The following is a 15694-nucleotide window of genomic DNA, read 5'->3' as shown; positions in this document are numbered from 1 at the left end:
AGCCAAAGCCCAGAGCCTTGAGGGTAAAGATACGGTGATACAAATACCTCCTTCCTATTCCTTCTAAAATATCTGTAAGGTACCTACACAAGGGTACTAGTTAATAGATAGCAAAATCAAGGTATGTGAGAAGATGACCAGAGAAAAGATAAGTCAGAGCCCTCCAAAAAGCATAGAACAGTTGATGAAGAATGGCTTGAAATTCCCTAAAACCTTTACAGCACTGGATTGTTTTCTTACTTCTTTATGATCTTCAACTACACTAAGAAGTGTGTCGATGGTATTCAGGATTCCCATAGCAGTAACTGCTTTGTCATCACTTCCTTCTTCATCTGGCCCAGTCTGGATTACTTGATTAAATGTCATTGCCTACATTCAAGAGAATGTAATTAAGGTTTGTCATTAAAGCAGTATAAACACGTTTTTGTCTAAAACTTTTAATTTTTAAAATGTTCTCACTGGGACAGCACAACCGATCAGCATTTCCAAATCAACTAACATTACTTAAGAGCTTGGGCTCTATAATCAATGGTACTGCTCTGCCACTTACTAGGTCACCTTAAACAGATTACTTGACCTCTTTTTCCTGACATGTCCATAGATACTGTGAGCAAGGCATAGAAAGTGCTTAATATTATGAATATTTTTATTTAAATTACTGGCTAACATTTGACAATGCCCAAATACTAGTCATCAAGGTTTTTGTTGCCATTGAATTCAATCATTTTGAAAAATACTGAGCAACTGAGCAAAGTCATTAGTTATGAGGAGTCATAATATCAGCTTTTTATAATGCAATATACTTTTAATGAACACTACTATATTTATCCAAATGTCTTTACCCACTTCAAAATCAGCTCTTAAAAATATACACAGCAAATACCAAGAGTTAGAGTCTTCAAACCTCAGTATTTAGCAAGAATACAAACTGTACCAAGTAAACCATTGTATAGAGAATATGAACGGATAATTGTTGGGTACATGTCCATATTTTCTATTATCCTTAAATAATTTACACTGTTAATTCTCAGAAGTGCAGGGCTATGTATAATAGACAAAGGTCAACTACGAAATAACTATTTACACAAATTTCACTTTAAAAATCTATTTATAACTATTATCTCTATCTTTCAGTTGGTCCAAAGCATTCCAGGAAACCACACAAACAAGGTAGTCATGATGCAATGTGAGTACAAGTAAACAGCTCTGCATTGTAGAGGCATACAGCTCAGGTATGAATCCCAGACCCACCCCTTCTAATCTGGGCAAATTACTTAAACTTTCTATACCTCACATTTTCTCTCAGTATAGGAATATTCCTCATAGGATTGTGTGAGAATTAAATGAGTTAAAATACATATCAAGAGCTTAGAATGGTGCCTGACATACAGAAGCTCTGTGAAAATACTGTAATCTAAGTAATGCATAAATGACTGGTTCAAATAACATACCAAATGTTGTGTCATTTCTACTGCAATAGGAGTAACTTCTTCACTATACTCGCAGATCATTTTCTGAATTACATTGGTAAGATCATCATTTTCTGTTTCTCTTATAATATGAAGAAGAGCCTGCATGACAGGTCTGATGAATGGTGTGATGTATTCTTTAGCTGTAAGAGAAAGAGAAAAAAACTTTTGGCCAAAACAGCTAAAACTCCTTAAAACTTGACACAATATATACCAAAGAGGAAACAAGAAATCGTTTCAAATAAAAAGGAAGACAATGTATCAAGTTTCTACAATTATGCCTTGTACAATTATGTGTAATGCACATTGCACTATTTTTGAGATATAAATCCTTTACCTTTCTCTTTGCTGATCAGTTACATCGGTAAGATCATCATTTTCTGTTTCTCTTATAATATGAAGAAGAGCCTGCATGACAGGTCGGATGAACGGTGTGACGTATTCTTTAGCTTTCTCTTGATTGCTGATCAGCACTTGAAGTGCAATGGCAGCTTCCACTTTAACAGGCATTTCCCTATCATCAATCAGACATCTTCGTGTCAGCTCTAGGGCTGTTTGCAGGTTCTGGTCACTTTTGAACTTCACTTCACAAAAATAGTGAAGGACCCAGCAAGCCTTTTTTTAAAAAAATGCAGTGAGTTACTATAGGTATCTTACATTAAATTCCACCATGTGACAATATCTCTAGTGTCAAAGTGCTATGTGTGGGAATTTGGAGGCTGGCCAGTGGTAAATATGTCCAAAGACACAACACTCGACCAGTACTATGATCCCAACTTACTCTTTGGCTACATGATGTTTGTGTGGATAGCAAGACCTGAATGCAAAACACAGACAGACACTGCTATCAGACACAGATGAAAACTATGCACACATTATGAGCAGCCATTTAAAGACTTATACGAAAGTCTAGAATAAAACATGGCTTTAAAGTGAACATTTAAAAGTTTCCATATAAAAGTCCACATAAGCAGTTATTCATTACAAGACATAAATGTATAAATCAATACAGCTTTAAAACATACCCTCGCTCTCATGTAGCCTAGTTCACTGCTGAAGAGAGGGAATACATGATTCTGCAACATATATTCCATCTGATCTTTGTAGATCTTTTTCTGTAAAAATAAAGTTCCAAATACAATCATCTCAAATGCCAAATAGATACACAAGTTTTAAAAATGACTACTGATGTCAAAGCATACATTTATTCTGGAATTTTGAACCACAAGATCCACATCCAATTTTCTTATTCTCGAATGTTACTATCAAAAATCACTGGGGGGGCTTCCCTGGTGGCGCAGTGGTTGAGAGTCCGCCTGCCGATGCAGGGGACACCGGTTCATGCCCCGGTCCAGGAAGATCCCACATGCCGCGGAGCGGCTGGGCCCGTGAGCCATGGCCACTGAGCCTGCGCGTCCGGAGCCTGTGCTCCGCAACGGGAGAGGCCACAACAGTGAGAGGCCCGCGTACCGCAAAAAAAAAAAAAGAAAAGAAAAGAAAAGAAAAGAAAAAGAAAAATCACTGGGTACATTTTTTTAGTCCTTTTACATCATTTGTTTAGAAAGCAATTATGCCAAATCTTAACATCAATGGTGTTTAAGTAATGGGAAGAGTGGTTAATTTTATTCCTTAGCTTATTAAACGTTTTTTGTTATAAAACTATTAATATAAATAGTTATATTTATATAAGTATAAAACATTAATATAAAACTATTATAGTGAAAGAACCTCTCTGGAAAGGTTCTAAATGAACAATACAACATAGATTGAGAAATATCCTGCTCTCAGGGTAATAATCTGGATATCTAAAGATACTCCTGTGAATCTTAAAATAGGATATTTTCTAAATGGTAACAAGTTTTTAAGAAGAGTTCCTTGAATTGCATATTAGGATCAACATTAAAAACTGACAACAGGGCTTCCCTGGTGGCGCAGTGGTTGAGAGTCCGCCTGCCGATGCAGGCGACACGGGTTCGTGCCCCGGTCTGGGAGGATCCCACATGCTGCGGAGCGGCTGGGCCTGTGAGCCATGGCCGCTGAGCCTGCGCGTCCCGAGCCTGTGCTCCGCAACGGGAGAGGTCACAACAGTGAGAGGCCCGCGTACCGCAAAAAATAAAATAAAATTTAAAAAAAAAAAAAAAAAAAAAAAAACTGACAACACTTTAAAAAACTAAAGTGACCAACGAGACATGATAACTAAATGCAACGTGGGATTCTGGACTGGATCAAGGACCAAACGAAAAAGGACATTAGTGGGAAATCTTATAAAATGTGAAAGGGGTCTGTAGATTAGTTAATAGTATCATATCAATATTAATTTCCTGGTTTTGAGAATTGCGGCATGGCTATCTGTTAACATTAGAAAAAGTTGGGTGAAGAGTAATGGGAATGATTTTTGCAAATTTTCTTTAAGTATAAAATTTAAAAATATAAAGTTAAAACAAAAACCTGAATGTGAGAAGAGAACTCACTCAAGATTCCCAGACACAACAAATAACCACGTAATTTACCCTTTATAAACAAAGAGAAGAATGGGTGGACAGATATAGAAAAGCTGAAAGATACACAAAATATACCCACAAATTAATGGTGATAAATTCAGTGGAGCATCATATGCAGCAAGGTTTCTGGGAGTAGGATGAACTGTTGTCTAACTATTTACTTACACTTTGAAATAGTTATTAACTTTAAAGTGAAAACAAATTTCAGATCTTATGAAGTCAGACGAAATGTGTACAATTAAGGTGAGGTTTCTAAACATACACCTAATCCAGTCAGCCATTCTTTACCAGAAAATGTGTGCCACAAAAGCATGATGTTCCTAGGCTGTGAAGGGATATATTCATGCTTACAAACTTCCTTAAAGATCAATTTTCTGAGAAGAAAAGAAGACTACTTTACAATTGTCTTGCAACATGAAAAGAAGATAACTCATATGCAAAAAGAATTACCTTCAGCACAAGCAACAGCAAAAAAGTATAGAGGACATTATTTCAAAATCAAATTAAATGTGTACTTCAAAGGACATCAGCAAGAAAGTGGAAAGATAATCCACAAGATGGCAGAAAATACTTGCAAACCACAAACAGTTGATCTTTGAATAACAAGGGGGGTGGGGTGCTGACACTCTGCGTAGTTGAAAATCTGCATTTAATTTGCAATTTGACCTGCATATCTGTGATTTGGCATCTGCAGATTCAACCAACTGCAGATCATGTAATTCTGTAGTAATTATTGTTGGAAAAAAATTCATGTGTTAAGTGGCCCCAAAAACAGTTCAAACCTGTATTGTTGAAAGGTCAACTGTATATGAAAAGTTTCCAGTATTTAGAATATATAAAGAATTCTAACAATTCAACAATAAAAAGACAAATAACCCAATATAAAAATCGACAAAAAATTTGAATAGAAATTTCTCCAAAGAAGATATACAGTGGACAATAAGCATATAAAAAGATTCTCAACATCATTAGCTATTAGGGAAATGTAAACCACAATGAGAGTACCATTTGACACCAACTGGAATGGCTGTAATTTAAAAAGATAATAACAAGTGTTGATGAGGACATAGAAACTGGAACCCTCACACACTGCTAATGAATATATAAAATGGTATAGCCACTTTGGAAAACAGTTTAGCAGTTTCTCAAAATATGACCAGCAATTTGACTCCTACATATGTATTACCCAAGAGAAATGAAAATGTTATGTCCACAAAAAAATGTGTACAGAAATGTTCATAGCTCCATTGTTAATAATAACCCAAAAGTAGAAACAAATGTCCACTTACTGATGAATGGATAAATAAAATGCAGCATATCAATACAATGGAATATTATCTGGCAATAAAAAAAGAATGAAGACTGACACATGCTGTAACATGGATGAACTCTGAAAATATGCTAAGTCAAAGAAGCCACTCAGAAAGGACCAAATGTTTTATCATTCCATTTATATGAAATGCCCAGAATACGCAAATCCACAGAGGAGACAAAAAGTAGATTAGAGCTAGGGCTGGGAGATTTGGGAGAAAATGGGGAGTGATTGATAAAAGGGTTTCTTTTTGGGATGATGAAAATGCTTTGGAATTAGAGTTGACGGTTGCACAGCTCCTTGAATATACGAAAAACCACTGAATTGTACACTTTAAATGGGCAAACCATATGGTATGTGAATTGTACCTCAATTCTGTTTTATCTCAACTGCTGTCATTAAAACAAACTAATTGTGCTTGCGTGCGCACGCGCACACACACACACACACACACACACACACACACACACACACACAGAAATACCTTCAGAAGTATTTCAGCTAAAGAGCCAATCATATGTAGGGCTCCATCTTTTTTTCGAGGATCAGCATTTGGTTCTGTAAGAATCTGGTAGCAAAATCCCATAGTCTTTTGTAGTACCTAGAATAAAGAGAAAAGTATGCTTTACTGGATATCCAAACAACCCTTTTAAAACACTGACAACAAAATGACCTATATGGCTACCATTAAAAACTAAATGTTCGGGATTAGCAGATGCAAACTACTATATACAGAATGAATAAACAACAAGGTCCTACTGTATAGCACAGGGAAATCTATTCAATATCCTGTGATAAATTATAGTGGAAAAGAATATGAAAAGGAATGTATGTACATGTGTAACTGAATCACTATGCTGTACAGCAGAAATTACCACTGTAAATCAACTACACTCAATAAAGTAATTTTAAAAACCCAATATTTTAAGTATTAAAGCAAAAGTTATCCACATATTAAATAACCTACCTCTTTCCTCTTACTACAAGCTGTAAACAAAAGTGTCTGGGCAGCAGTGGTAGGAGAGATGAAATCCTCAAACACATCTAGAGAATAAATTTAAAATTAATACAGAAAATAGTAATTTCAATTTTTTCAACAAACATTTTCACATAATTTGCAAATGATGCTCTGTAACAACAACAAAAAAGGACCTTAAATTTTTGCTAAATCTTCACAGAAGACAAGCATGAAAACAAACCCAGATCCGCATATAACTTTGCAAAAGCCTAATTCCTTGTCTTTCCTGTACAAATTAAGTCTTAATCCATCAACTTCTCCCAATGATTATTTTCTTTCATACAAAACCCCACTACTGTGAGAATTTTCACAATGGGGTCACAACAGTACAAACGACTGCAAGTACATAAGATTTTGGTACAAAGAAGGACTAATACTCAACATTAGCCAAATTACAATTCTTTAGTCCCATGCAGAGACTCCAGCTTCCAGTATGCGTCATCTCCATTTCCACACACATGATGACTGACGTGGAATCCAAAAGTATAGTTTATAGTTTAGACACTTAGTGTTTAAGGTGTAACCTTGTATTTCTAACAGATTTGGCATGTGCCAGAAGCATATCCAATAATCATAACTACTAACACTACTTTGTTTCTGCTAAAAGCAAAGATTATCATTCTCAAATGCCAAAACTAATGAATAGCTTCCTGAGTCTAAACAATGAATAAATTGCATTAAAACAACAGAAGGCTTTTCAGTTCCTAAGACGAGGCCTTAATATTCAAGGTTTACTATATACAAATTTAACTACCGACATACTTCATTTCTAAAAAAGTGAAAATTCATTACCAAACTTCATGCGTATATATTCATAGGGGTCTTCTTGCCAAAGTTCCTCATCAGCATCTGTATAGCACATCAATGGAAAAATAACATCTTGGATAATGCCCTGCAATTTAAAAGTTAAGATAAGTCGGTCTTCAAATTTAAACTTTCAAATTTCCGTTAAGTGCTAAAACAGAAGTAACTCTCCAGTTTGTGTTTTAAAGCCTAACATCAAACTTCAGTAAAGCATTTAATGCATTCTCAGATCGACTATCAACGTACATATTCTTTCTCTCTGTGCAACGAGTCATTGTAAGACATGTGTACATAGGTAGCAATTAAGTATTCCGAGAAAATGCAATATGAAATTTTAGTCCATCAAACCCTACAGTTCTAAATAAAGCAAATAAATTACATTGGAAATAGTACATAAGCAAATTAGCCTCAAAAGTAATTTGGTGAAATAGTCCTTTGCCTATTCCAAATTACATGATGTTAACTAATCATGTTAAACTATAATCATGATCCAACCAACAGTAAGAACTTAAAAGCAAATTTTAAGATAAGAGTTTCAGATTAAAAAATAATCTGAATATCCACAATATACCTTTTATAAAGTTTATCAGGATGTTGCATCATTTTCCTAATGTACAATTACCAGAACTAGACTAAGTAACACACGTCAACAAAAAAAATGCACTTTTTCAACCTTTTGGTAATTAATTTATTTCTATTACATTTTCTAGAAAAACAGTTCAGACAGAAAATTATTACTTGTATATGAGGCTTCAGATTCTTCCAGGTGAGAGCATGAGAAACTCCTTGATTAATATAATTTAATGTCTGTTGTAAAACTCGAGGAGCCATATATTGCTTCTCCTTGTACTGATATAACACTTTCAATAAAACCTTTGGAAAAAAAATTTTTGATCAAAAAACAAAGTTTAAATAGAAAGTTTAACCACTTACAAGCTAGCAAAAACATCTGACACTTCTTACCCAGGTCATTATCATAAAATAACCACCATATTCTTTTAAAAAGAAAGTAATTTTTTAAATTATGTATTGGAGAACTATATTTATTCCCAAAGTATTTAAAATAAACAAACTGAAGTAACACTGTGTGTCAAAGGACTAGTTTCTGATTAAGTATAAAAAGAAGAGAAAACCATATGCTACTTGTGGAACATACCACAATATTCTGAGACAGCACTATATTGTTAAAATCAGCTTCTAGGCAAATCTTACCCAAACCATTCACCTACTTATTTAATGTCTACCAAGAGTTCTAATTCAACTTGATACTTGAGAATCGCAGTTGTCAAAATATGGTCCACAGACCTCTCAGAGGGTCTGACAGGTCAAAACTATTTTCATAATAATGCTAAAACATTATGTACCCTTTTTACTGTGTTGACATTTGCATCGATGGTACAAAAGCAGTGATGGTAAAACTTCAGGTCCCTAACATGAATCAAAGGAGTGGCACTAAAGTGTACTAGCAGTCATCATATTCTTTACAGCCACACAATCGCAGAATAAACTTTCCTTAGGAATGTCCTTAGTGAACCAGAAATATAAATATTAATAAATGGGAAGTATACATATAGCACTTCTGCCACATACCAAAGTACGATGGTTGGAAGAAAAGCTGAAATAGTAGCTTTTCCCACCAAATATTATCATAAGCATGAAAGAAAAACTGATAGACAAATTATGATTATTTAGACTTTTGTGTGTGGCAGATCTTTGTCTCAAAAATGAACAAAATGAGCCTCTCCAAGGAAACTGACAATATGTTACTTGTGTTAAAATTTGAGCTTTCAAGCAAAACTAGAATTCTCAAAATCTTACACCCACTACTTAGATCCACCTGACAGCTTTCCAATATTTAAAGACAGTTATGAGTTCAATGGTGATATTAATGACTGTAATTTTAAAAAACTACATAAGGAAATCTATAAACATTTAGAAAATCGGCATAGACTCAATAAGTCAATATTTTCCAATGACCAGGGCAGTATGTTATAAAATCATATATGGATAAAAGACCCATTCAAAGTACAATGGATGTTAATATAACAGAAGATGAAATGTTTATTGTTACAGTGCCTAAATTACAATTAACCTTTAAGAAAATACCATTGTCAAATGTTGGTGTGATATCAAAAATTTCCCCAATTATATGAAAAGTATATTAAAAGTCTTTCCTTTTCCAACTTCTTATCTTTGAGACCAAATTATCTTTATTTACTTCCATTAAAACAAATTGAAACAGAATGAATACAGAGGTAGATTGGTATACAGCTGCCTTTTATTAAGGCAGACATTAAAGTAGTAAAAATGTGTAACAATGCCATTTCCTCCTGCTAAAAATTTTTCATTTTGGATAACAATTATTTTTAACAAAAACATGTATTCTGTTAATATGTAATAGGTTTGTTATTTTTTAATAATACCATTAAATTTAGTTTCAATTTTTAATACAGTAAATATCACAAGGTATAACCCACATAAACGGAAGCTTGTTGATGTTCTCAATAATTTAAGAGTGTAAGGAGGTCCTGAGACCATAACATTTGAGAACTACTACAGTGTTCAAAATGTTAAAGACTGCTACATGCAATCTTTGAATGCCAAAGAAACTAGAAATAAGCAAGACAAATTAACATAATAGTGTCATGTTTCTACTTGGAAAAATTATCTTAGACTTACCTGTTGGACACCAACAGCAAATGCCTTCAGAAATACTTCAGCAAATTCATTATACTCCTTGGAAACATTGCCAGGGCTTCCATATCTAAAAGAACATTCAAATGCCCATCATGTCTTCATAATGCTTTATATCAGCACTTATAAAAAAAAACCAAATTCTTGAAAACAATAAACTCAAATGATCATATATTGAGAAATGTGTACCTTTCAAAAAGCCTTGCTAAGATATGTAAAGCCCACTTCTTACATTTCCACCATGGTAACTCAGGTCTATCATCTTCTTCAACTTGAAGTGTTTCCTTTAAAGAGACATTTATTTAATGATAGACAATACAATCTAAAAGGAATAGTGTGTGTTCAGAACAGACTCACAAAAACATGAATCCTCCTCCAATGATGGCCTTTCATAATAAAAGGCTAGAATAGGAAAAGTATTAACCCTTATTTAAATATAAGAGGCAGGCACTTCACTACTTAGTTACAAAGGACATGCTTTCTCAAAGTCTTATTAAACTTTAAACTCAAACATTTTAATCAAGATCCAAATAATATATAGATCAAAGTCATGGCAAGTAGCTTAAACTAGTATAGTTCAGGGCTTCCCTGGTGGCGCAGTGGTTGAGGGTCCGCCTGCCGATGCAGGGGACACGGGTTCGTGCCCCGGTCCGGGAAGATCCCACATGCCGCGGAGCAGCTGGGCCCGAGAGCCATGGCAGCTGAGCCTGCGCGTCCAGAGCCTGTGCTCCGCAACGGGAGAGGCCACAGCAGTGAGAGGCCCGCATACCGCAAGAAAAAAAAAAAAAAAAACTAGTATAGTTCAAATCAAAAGGGCATGAAAAACTTCATTTTAGAAATCTAGTTTCAAAAATATTAGTATACATACATAAATATATATGTATGAGAATGTTCATTTACAAAACCATTTGTAACAGAGAAAAACTGCCAAGCACTAAACATTCATTAACAAGGGGATGTTTAATTATGCAACATCCATTAAAAGAATGAATTGGTTCATTACATATTGACCTAAGACATCCATGACATATTTTTAAGTTAAGACAGAGAAATGAGACTGTGGAACAACCAAAACTCCCATACACTGCCAGTGAGAGCGGTGGTACAACCACTTTGGAAGTTATTTATAAAGTTAAACATATACATTCATAGCAGCCTTATTTGTAATCTTAAAATCTTAAAACCACCCAGATGTCCATCAACTTGTAAATAAATAAACTGTAGTACACCCATACAATGGGGTACTACTCGTCAATAAAAAAGAACAAACTACCATAGCACAACATGAATATATCGTAATATTAAGCAAAAGAAGGTAGATACAAAAAATTACCTTTTTATTAGATTTTAGAACAGGTGAAGTTAATCTATGGTGCTAGAAATGAGAATGCTGATGGTAGGGATGACCAGACCCAGCCACCAGCAAACATTCTAGGTGATGGTTACTCTGGTGAATATGACTCTCATAACCCACTGAACTGTTTACTTATATGTGCATGTTTATGATTACAAATTATACCAAAAAAGGTACAGAATGTAAGTATGAAAACTCTTAAAGCTATATTTTATACCTATTAAATGTGTACAGAAAATAACACATCAAACTAGTTTCCCATGGAATGCAAGAAACGTCCTATTTATTTCTTCTGCATTTTTTTTTAAAATAAAAATTTGAGCAATAAACTACAAAACAGGAGGCTGGTCTCACTTATCTCACTAATAAAATTATGTTGGATAAATTACACAACCCTTCCATGTCTCTGTTTAAAATAAATTCAGAAGGAATTATTTTGAAGATTAAATAAGCAAGGTATATAAAAGTACTTAAAACACACTAGGGATTCAGGAATTGTAAATTTCCTACCTCTCTAGAAAACTAGATAATAAAGAAAAATTGTGGTTATTTTTAAAATCCTTATTATATGTGAAAAAAATAACATAGTTGGACAACTCTGTATGTACTACTGGAAAACACTGAATTGTACACTTTAAAATTGTAAATTTTACGGTATTTGACTTATAGCTCTATGAAATTGTTATTTAAAAAGTAATATAACTAACTACAAAGTTTGACCAACTTGTAAATCAAGTTCTACCCCTGTTCATGCATGTCTGACAAATTATTAGGCTAAAATCCAGCTATAGGCTCTTTGTTCCTTTTTGAGAAATAACTGATATTGTTATTAGTTTAAGGTATAAACATAATGATTCGACATATGTATATACTGTGAAATGACTACCACAGTTAAGTTTTAGAAGATGGTGAAAAGGTACAAACTTCCCATTGTAAGATAAGTCAGTCCTGGGGATGTAATGTAAACATGGTGTCTATAGTTAAAAATACTATATTGTTTATCTGAAGGTTGCTAAGAGAATAGATCTTAAAAGTTCTCACTACAAGAAAAAAAATTTCTAACATATGTCAGGTGACATATGTTATGAACTCAATTAAAAACTGAAGAAACAGAATTAGGATGGAATAAACAAAGATATAATACAAGCACTTAATAATATACAAAATAACCCTTTACAATTTTTCACTTAATATATTCACATATGTAAACAAATGAAATGGTGTCTCTATCCAGAAAAATCTGCCTCATAAATAATATAAATTCACAAAGAATGTTTTAGGAAATATCAGTTAAAATTCTCAAAAGGTAACTAAATATTTAAGCTTAGTGATATAAGAAATACAGAGAGACTTACATTAGGTACATCCCTGTTCACAACAGTCTTTAAAATTTCTATCCATTCTGTCAGGTTCTGTTGGTTTATCAGCTCCAGTGGTAGTGTATACTAAATTAAAATCAAGAATCAATATTTTAAAATCCTTACAAAAGAAAATCCAACTTCCTTTTACTCTTCACAAAACCTACAAAAAGTACTTCATTCAATCCACATTTTCTCTTTCAGTACATAGGCAAATTTTTCATCTGGCTGATTTGGTTAGTTATGTACAATGGTGAACTGTGGCACCGATAGTGGGCATCCTTGTCTTATTCCCAAATTACTGGGAATGTATCTGATTTTCACCATGAGGTATATTTATTGTGATTTCTAGTGAACATTTTTTTTTTTTTTTTTTTTGCGGTACGCAGGCCTCTCACTGTTGTGGCCTCTCCCATTGCGGAGCACAGGCTCCGGACGTGCAGACTCAGAGGCCGTGGCTCACGGGCCTAGCCGCTCCGCGGCATGTGGGATCTTCCCGGACCAGGGCACAAACCCATGCCCCCTGCATCGGCAGGCGGTCTCTCAACCACTGCACCACCAGGGAAGCCCTCTAGTGAACATTTTTTATCAAGGTAAGGAAATTTCTATTCCAGGATTCTTAAGTATTTTTGTTTTGTTTTGCTTTAAAGCAGAAATGGTTATTAAATTTTATCAAATACTTTATCTGGCATCCTTAAAGACTGTTTACAGGCCTCTCTTTTCGTGTAATATAAAAGTTAATCACAAAAACTGGGTTTTTACTCTTGATCCATTCCTGTGTTCCTGGGATATAAATCACATCACTTAATAGGCTCACAACATCAATATCCCATTTAGGATTTTAGGACCTCTATTTTCACAAATGAGACAGTACTATATTTTGATGTCAAGGTATGCTAGTCTCAAAAAATTAGTTGGGTCCTATGCCCTAGAATAATTTATAAAAAGAATTTATTTTTATAATCTAGAAGTTGTGATCCTACCAGTTAGACGGAAAAACAATTAAAAAACAGTATATTGTCTATCCAAATCATTTTTTAAAAAGTTATATAAGAAGAAGCCATTAGAAAGATATTAGATTATCTTTAAAGATCTAGCAAAGGCATGAAAAATCCAACCAAACAATAGAGTGAGTCAGTTATAATAATCTTAGTGGAAATAAAGTCACAGGTCCATTTAAATGAGATTTAAAAAAAAAAAAAGTAATAGCATGAATTGAACCAAAGGTCCTGGTAGATGAGATGAATCTTTCTTTGGCTATGTGGCACAAAAAGAGCCAGAATTTTAATCCAAATCAAAAACTCTGTTTCATAAGTAATTATAGTCCACTGAGACTACAGACACAACCATTTCTTTAGTGGGATCTTTTATCCCAGGAAGGTTTAGAACAATATACAAAGATCATAAGAAAATTTTACTAATTTTGTAAATAGTATTAGATGGTTTAAGAAAACTTAAGACTGCCCACTTATAATTTAAGACTTATCAGAGCTATTTGTGTATTTGGGAAAGTATGCTTGGTTAGACTTTAATGTATTTATAATTTTGGCAATTTATATTTGACTAGCAATTTATCCACTTAATGTAGATTTTCAAGTGAAAATATTATTCAGATGCTGAAATTCTTTATCATTGTTTAAGGTGACAAATGACAGACTGACTTTACATATAAAAACTACTTTATAAAATTACCTGAACAAGAGCATAGAAGATCTTGAAAATCTGTTTCTGGATGAGGACAGATTGATCAGACTGATCAGAAAGAAGCTGGATAAAACGGTCCTTTAGAACTGGCAGGAAATGTTGCATTGCTGCTACCAATGGACTCCGTTCCTCTGGTTTCTTATACCTTTGGGTAGGAATACAAACTAATTCTGTGAGAATTTATTCACAATTATATATATATATATATATATAGACAGATAGATAGGTAGGTAGATAAGTATATATATCTATACATATCTATTATATATATATTTATATCTTATATACATATGAGATATAAATTTAAACTACTTGTCTGTTCATACAAATATAAGCAAATACTTTCTAAGCAATTTTACATTCCTAGAAAGAAGAAAAACCTACTATGGAATCAAACCACAGGCAAAAAGCAACTTGAAAAAAACCTCAAATAATAGTATCTAAAATTTACTGAGCACTTATGAGGTAAATAATCTTCAAGGCCCCATTAGTATTCTCACTTCTATAGTTGAGGAAACTGAGGCACAGAGACGTTAAGTATCTTTCCCAGTACAGACATCTAGGTATGAACCTCAGCAGATTCAGGATCTGCCCTTTAACCACCTCACTATGCTATCTGTAACTGTGAATACTGATACAACTGAGGAGCTACAACAATTTGGCTTTTAAACATTAGCAGCTGATCAATATAAAATTGATTACATATAACCATCCTTAAGTAATTTACATACAAAGCGCATTAAGGCAGAAGTGGCATCTATAAAGCAGAAAATATTCTATTTCTAAAAGCACTATAAATCAGAAGTTCTTTGGTAACCTTTTGGCAACAAAACCTGACCTCAACAGGCTATTTATGATCTCTATTTATCCCATTTGGAGTGAATATTCACATATTTTATATCAGATATAATAATAATATGTTTGATCCCTGGGTACTGGTACATAGGAGTGTATTATGTGAACCTTGTTACCCTTCTAAAATCTGAAAAATCCTGAATTCTGAATCACATTTTGCTCTAAGGATATGAGTGAAGAATAGCTAATTGAGACATTCCCCCATATAGATTCCTTAGCATTTTAACAATATTGTTAAAAAGTCTGTTGGCTTTTTAAAAAAATTTTTAGGTAATTGATTTTCCCTACCAGACTCCAGTTTTATCTACCAGTAGCCTTTTTGAAGGGAGAAAATGTATCTAAGAATTGAATATCTTAGCACAGTTTTAAAAGGTAGACACTCTTAAAAGACTGGATTGTTTTTTCCTACTGGGAGAAATGAGAAGCAAAGTAAATTGCCAAGAATAAAAAACACCAAGAGAGGGCTTCCCTGGTGGCGCAGTGGTTGAGAGTCCGCCTGCCGATGCAGGGGACATGGGTTCGTGCCCCGGTCCGGGAAGATCCCACATGCCGCGGAGCGGCTGGGCCCGTGAGCCATGGCCGCTGAGCCTGCGCGTCCGGAGCCTGTGCTCCGCAGCGGGAGAGG

General features: G+C 34.1%; 1 protein-coding gene across 1 annotated transcript in view; it reads right to left on the bottom strand.

Moving 5' to 3' along the window:
- The window catches only part of IPO7 (importin 7), a 49659-nt gene that overhangs the window by 10646 nt on the left and 23319 nt on the right, over positions 1–15694 (bottom strand). The window contains exons 5-16 of the mRNA XM_007471383.1: positions 14203–14359; positions 12508–12597; positions 9988–10082; positions 9784–9868; positions 7843–7977; positions 7093–7192; positions 6250–6326; positions 5767–5883; positions 2495–2584; positions 1878–2084; positions 1452–1571; positions 241–369 (exon numbers count right to left, since the gene is read on the bottom strand). Coding sequence (XP_007471445.1) covers positions 241–369; positions 1452–1571; positions 1878–2084; positions 2495–2584; positions 5767–5883; positions 6250–6326; positions 7093–7192; positions 7843–7977; positions 9784–9868; positions 9988–10082; positions 12508–12597; positions 14203–14359 — 1402 coding nt within the window. The remainder of the gene's footprint in view (positions 1–240; positions 370–1451; positions 1572–1877; positions 2085–2494; positions 2585–5766; positions 5884–6249; positions 6327–7092; positions 7193–7842; positions 7978–9783; positions 9869–9987; positions 10083–12507; positions 12598–14202; positions 14360–15694) is intronic.

Source organism: Lipotes vexillifer, unplaced genomic scaffold (assembly GCF_000442215.2).
Source record: "Lipotes vexillifer unplaced genomic scaffold, Lipotes_vexillifer_v1.1 scaffold6, whole genome shotgun sequence".
Taxonomy (NCBI): domain Eukaryota; kingdom Metazoa; phylum Chordata; class Mammalia; order Artiodactyla; family Lipotidae; genus Lipotes; species Lipotes vexillifer.
Note: the sequence above shows the minus strand (reverse complement) of the source record. Positions and strands in the feature narration are given on the sequence as shown.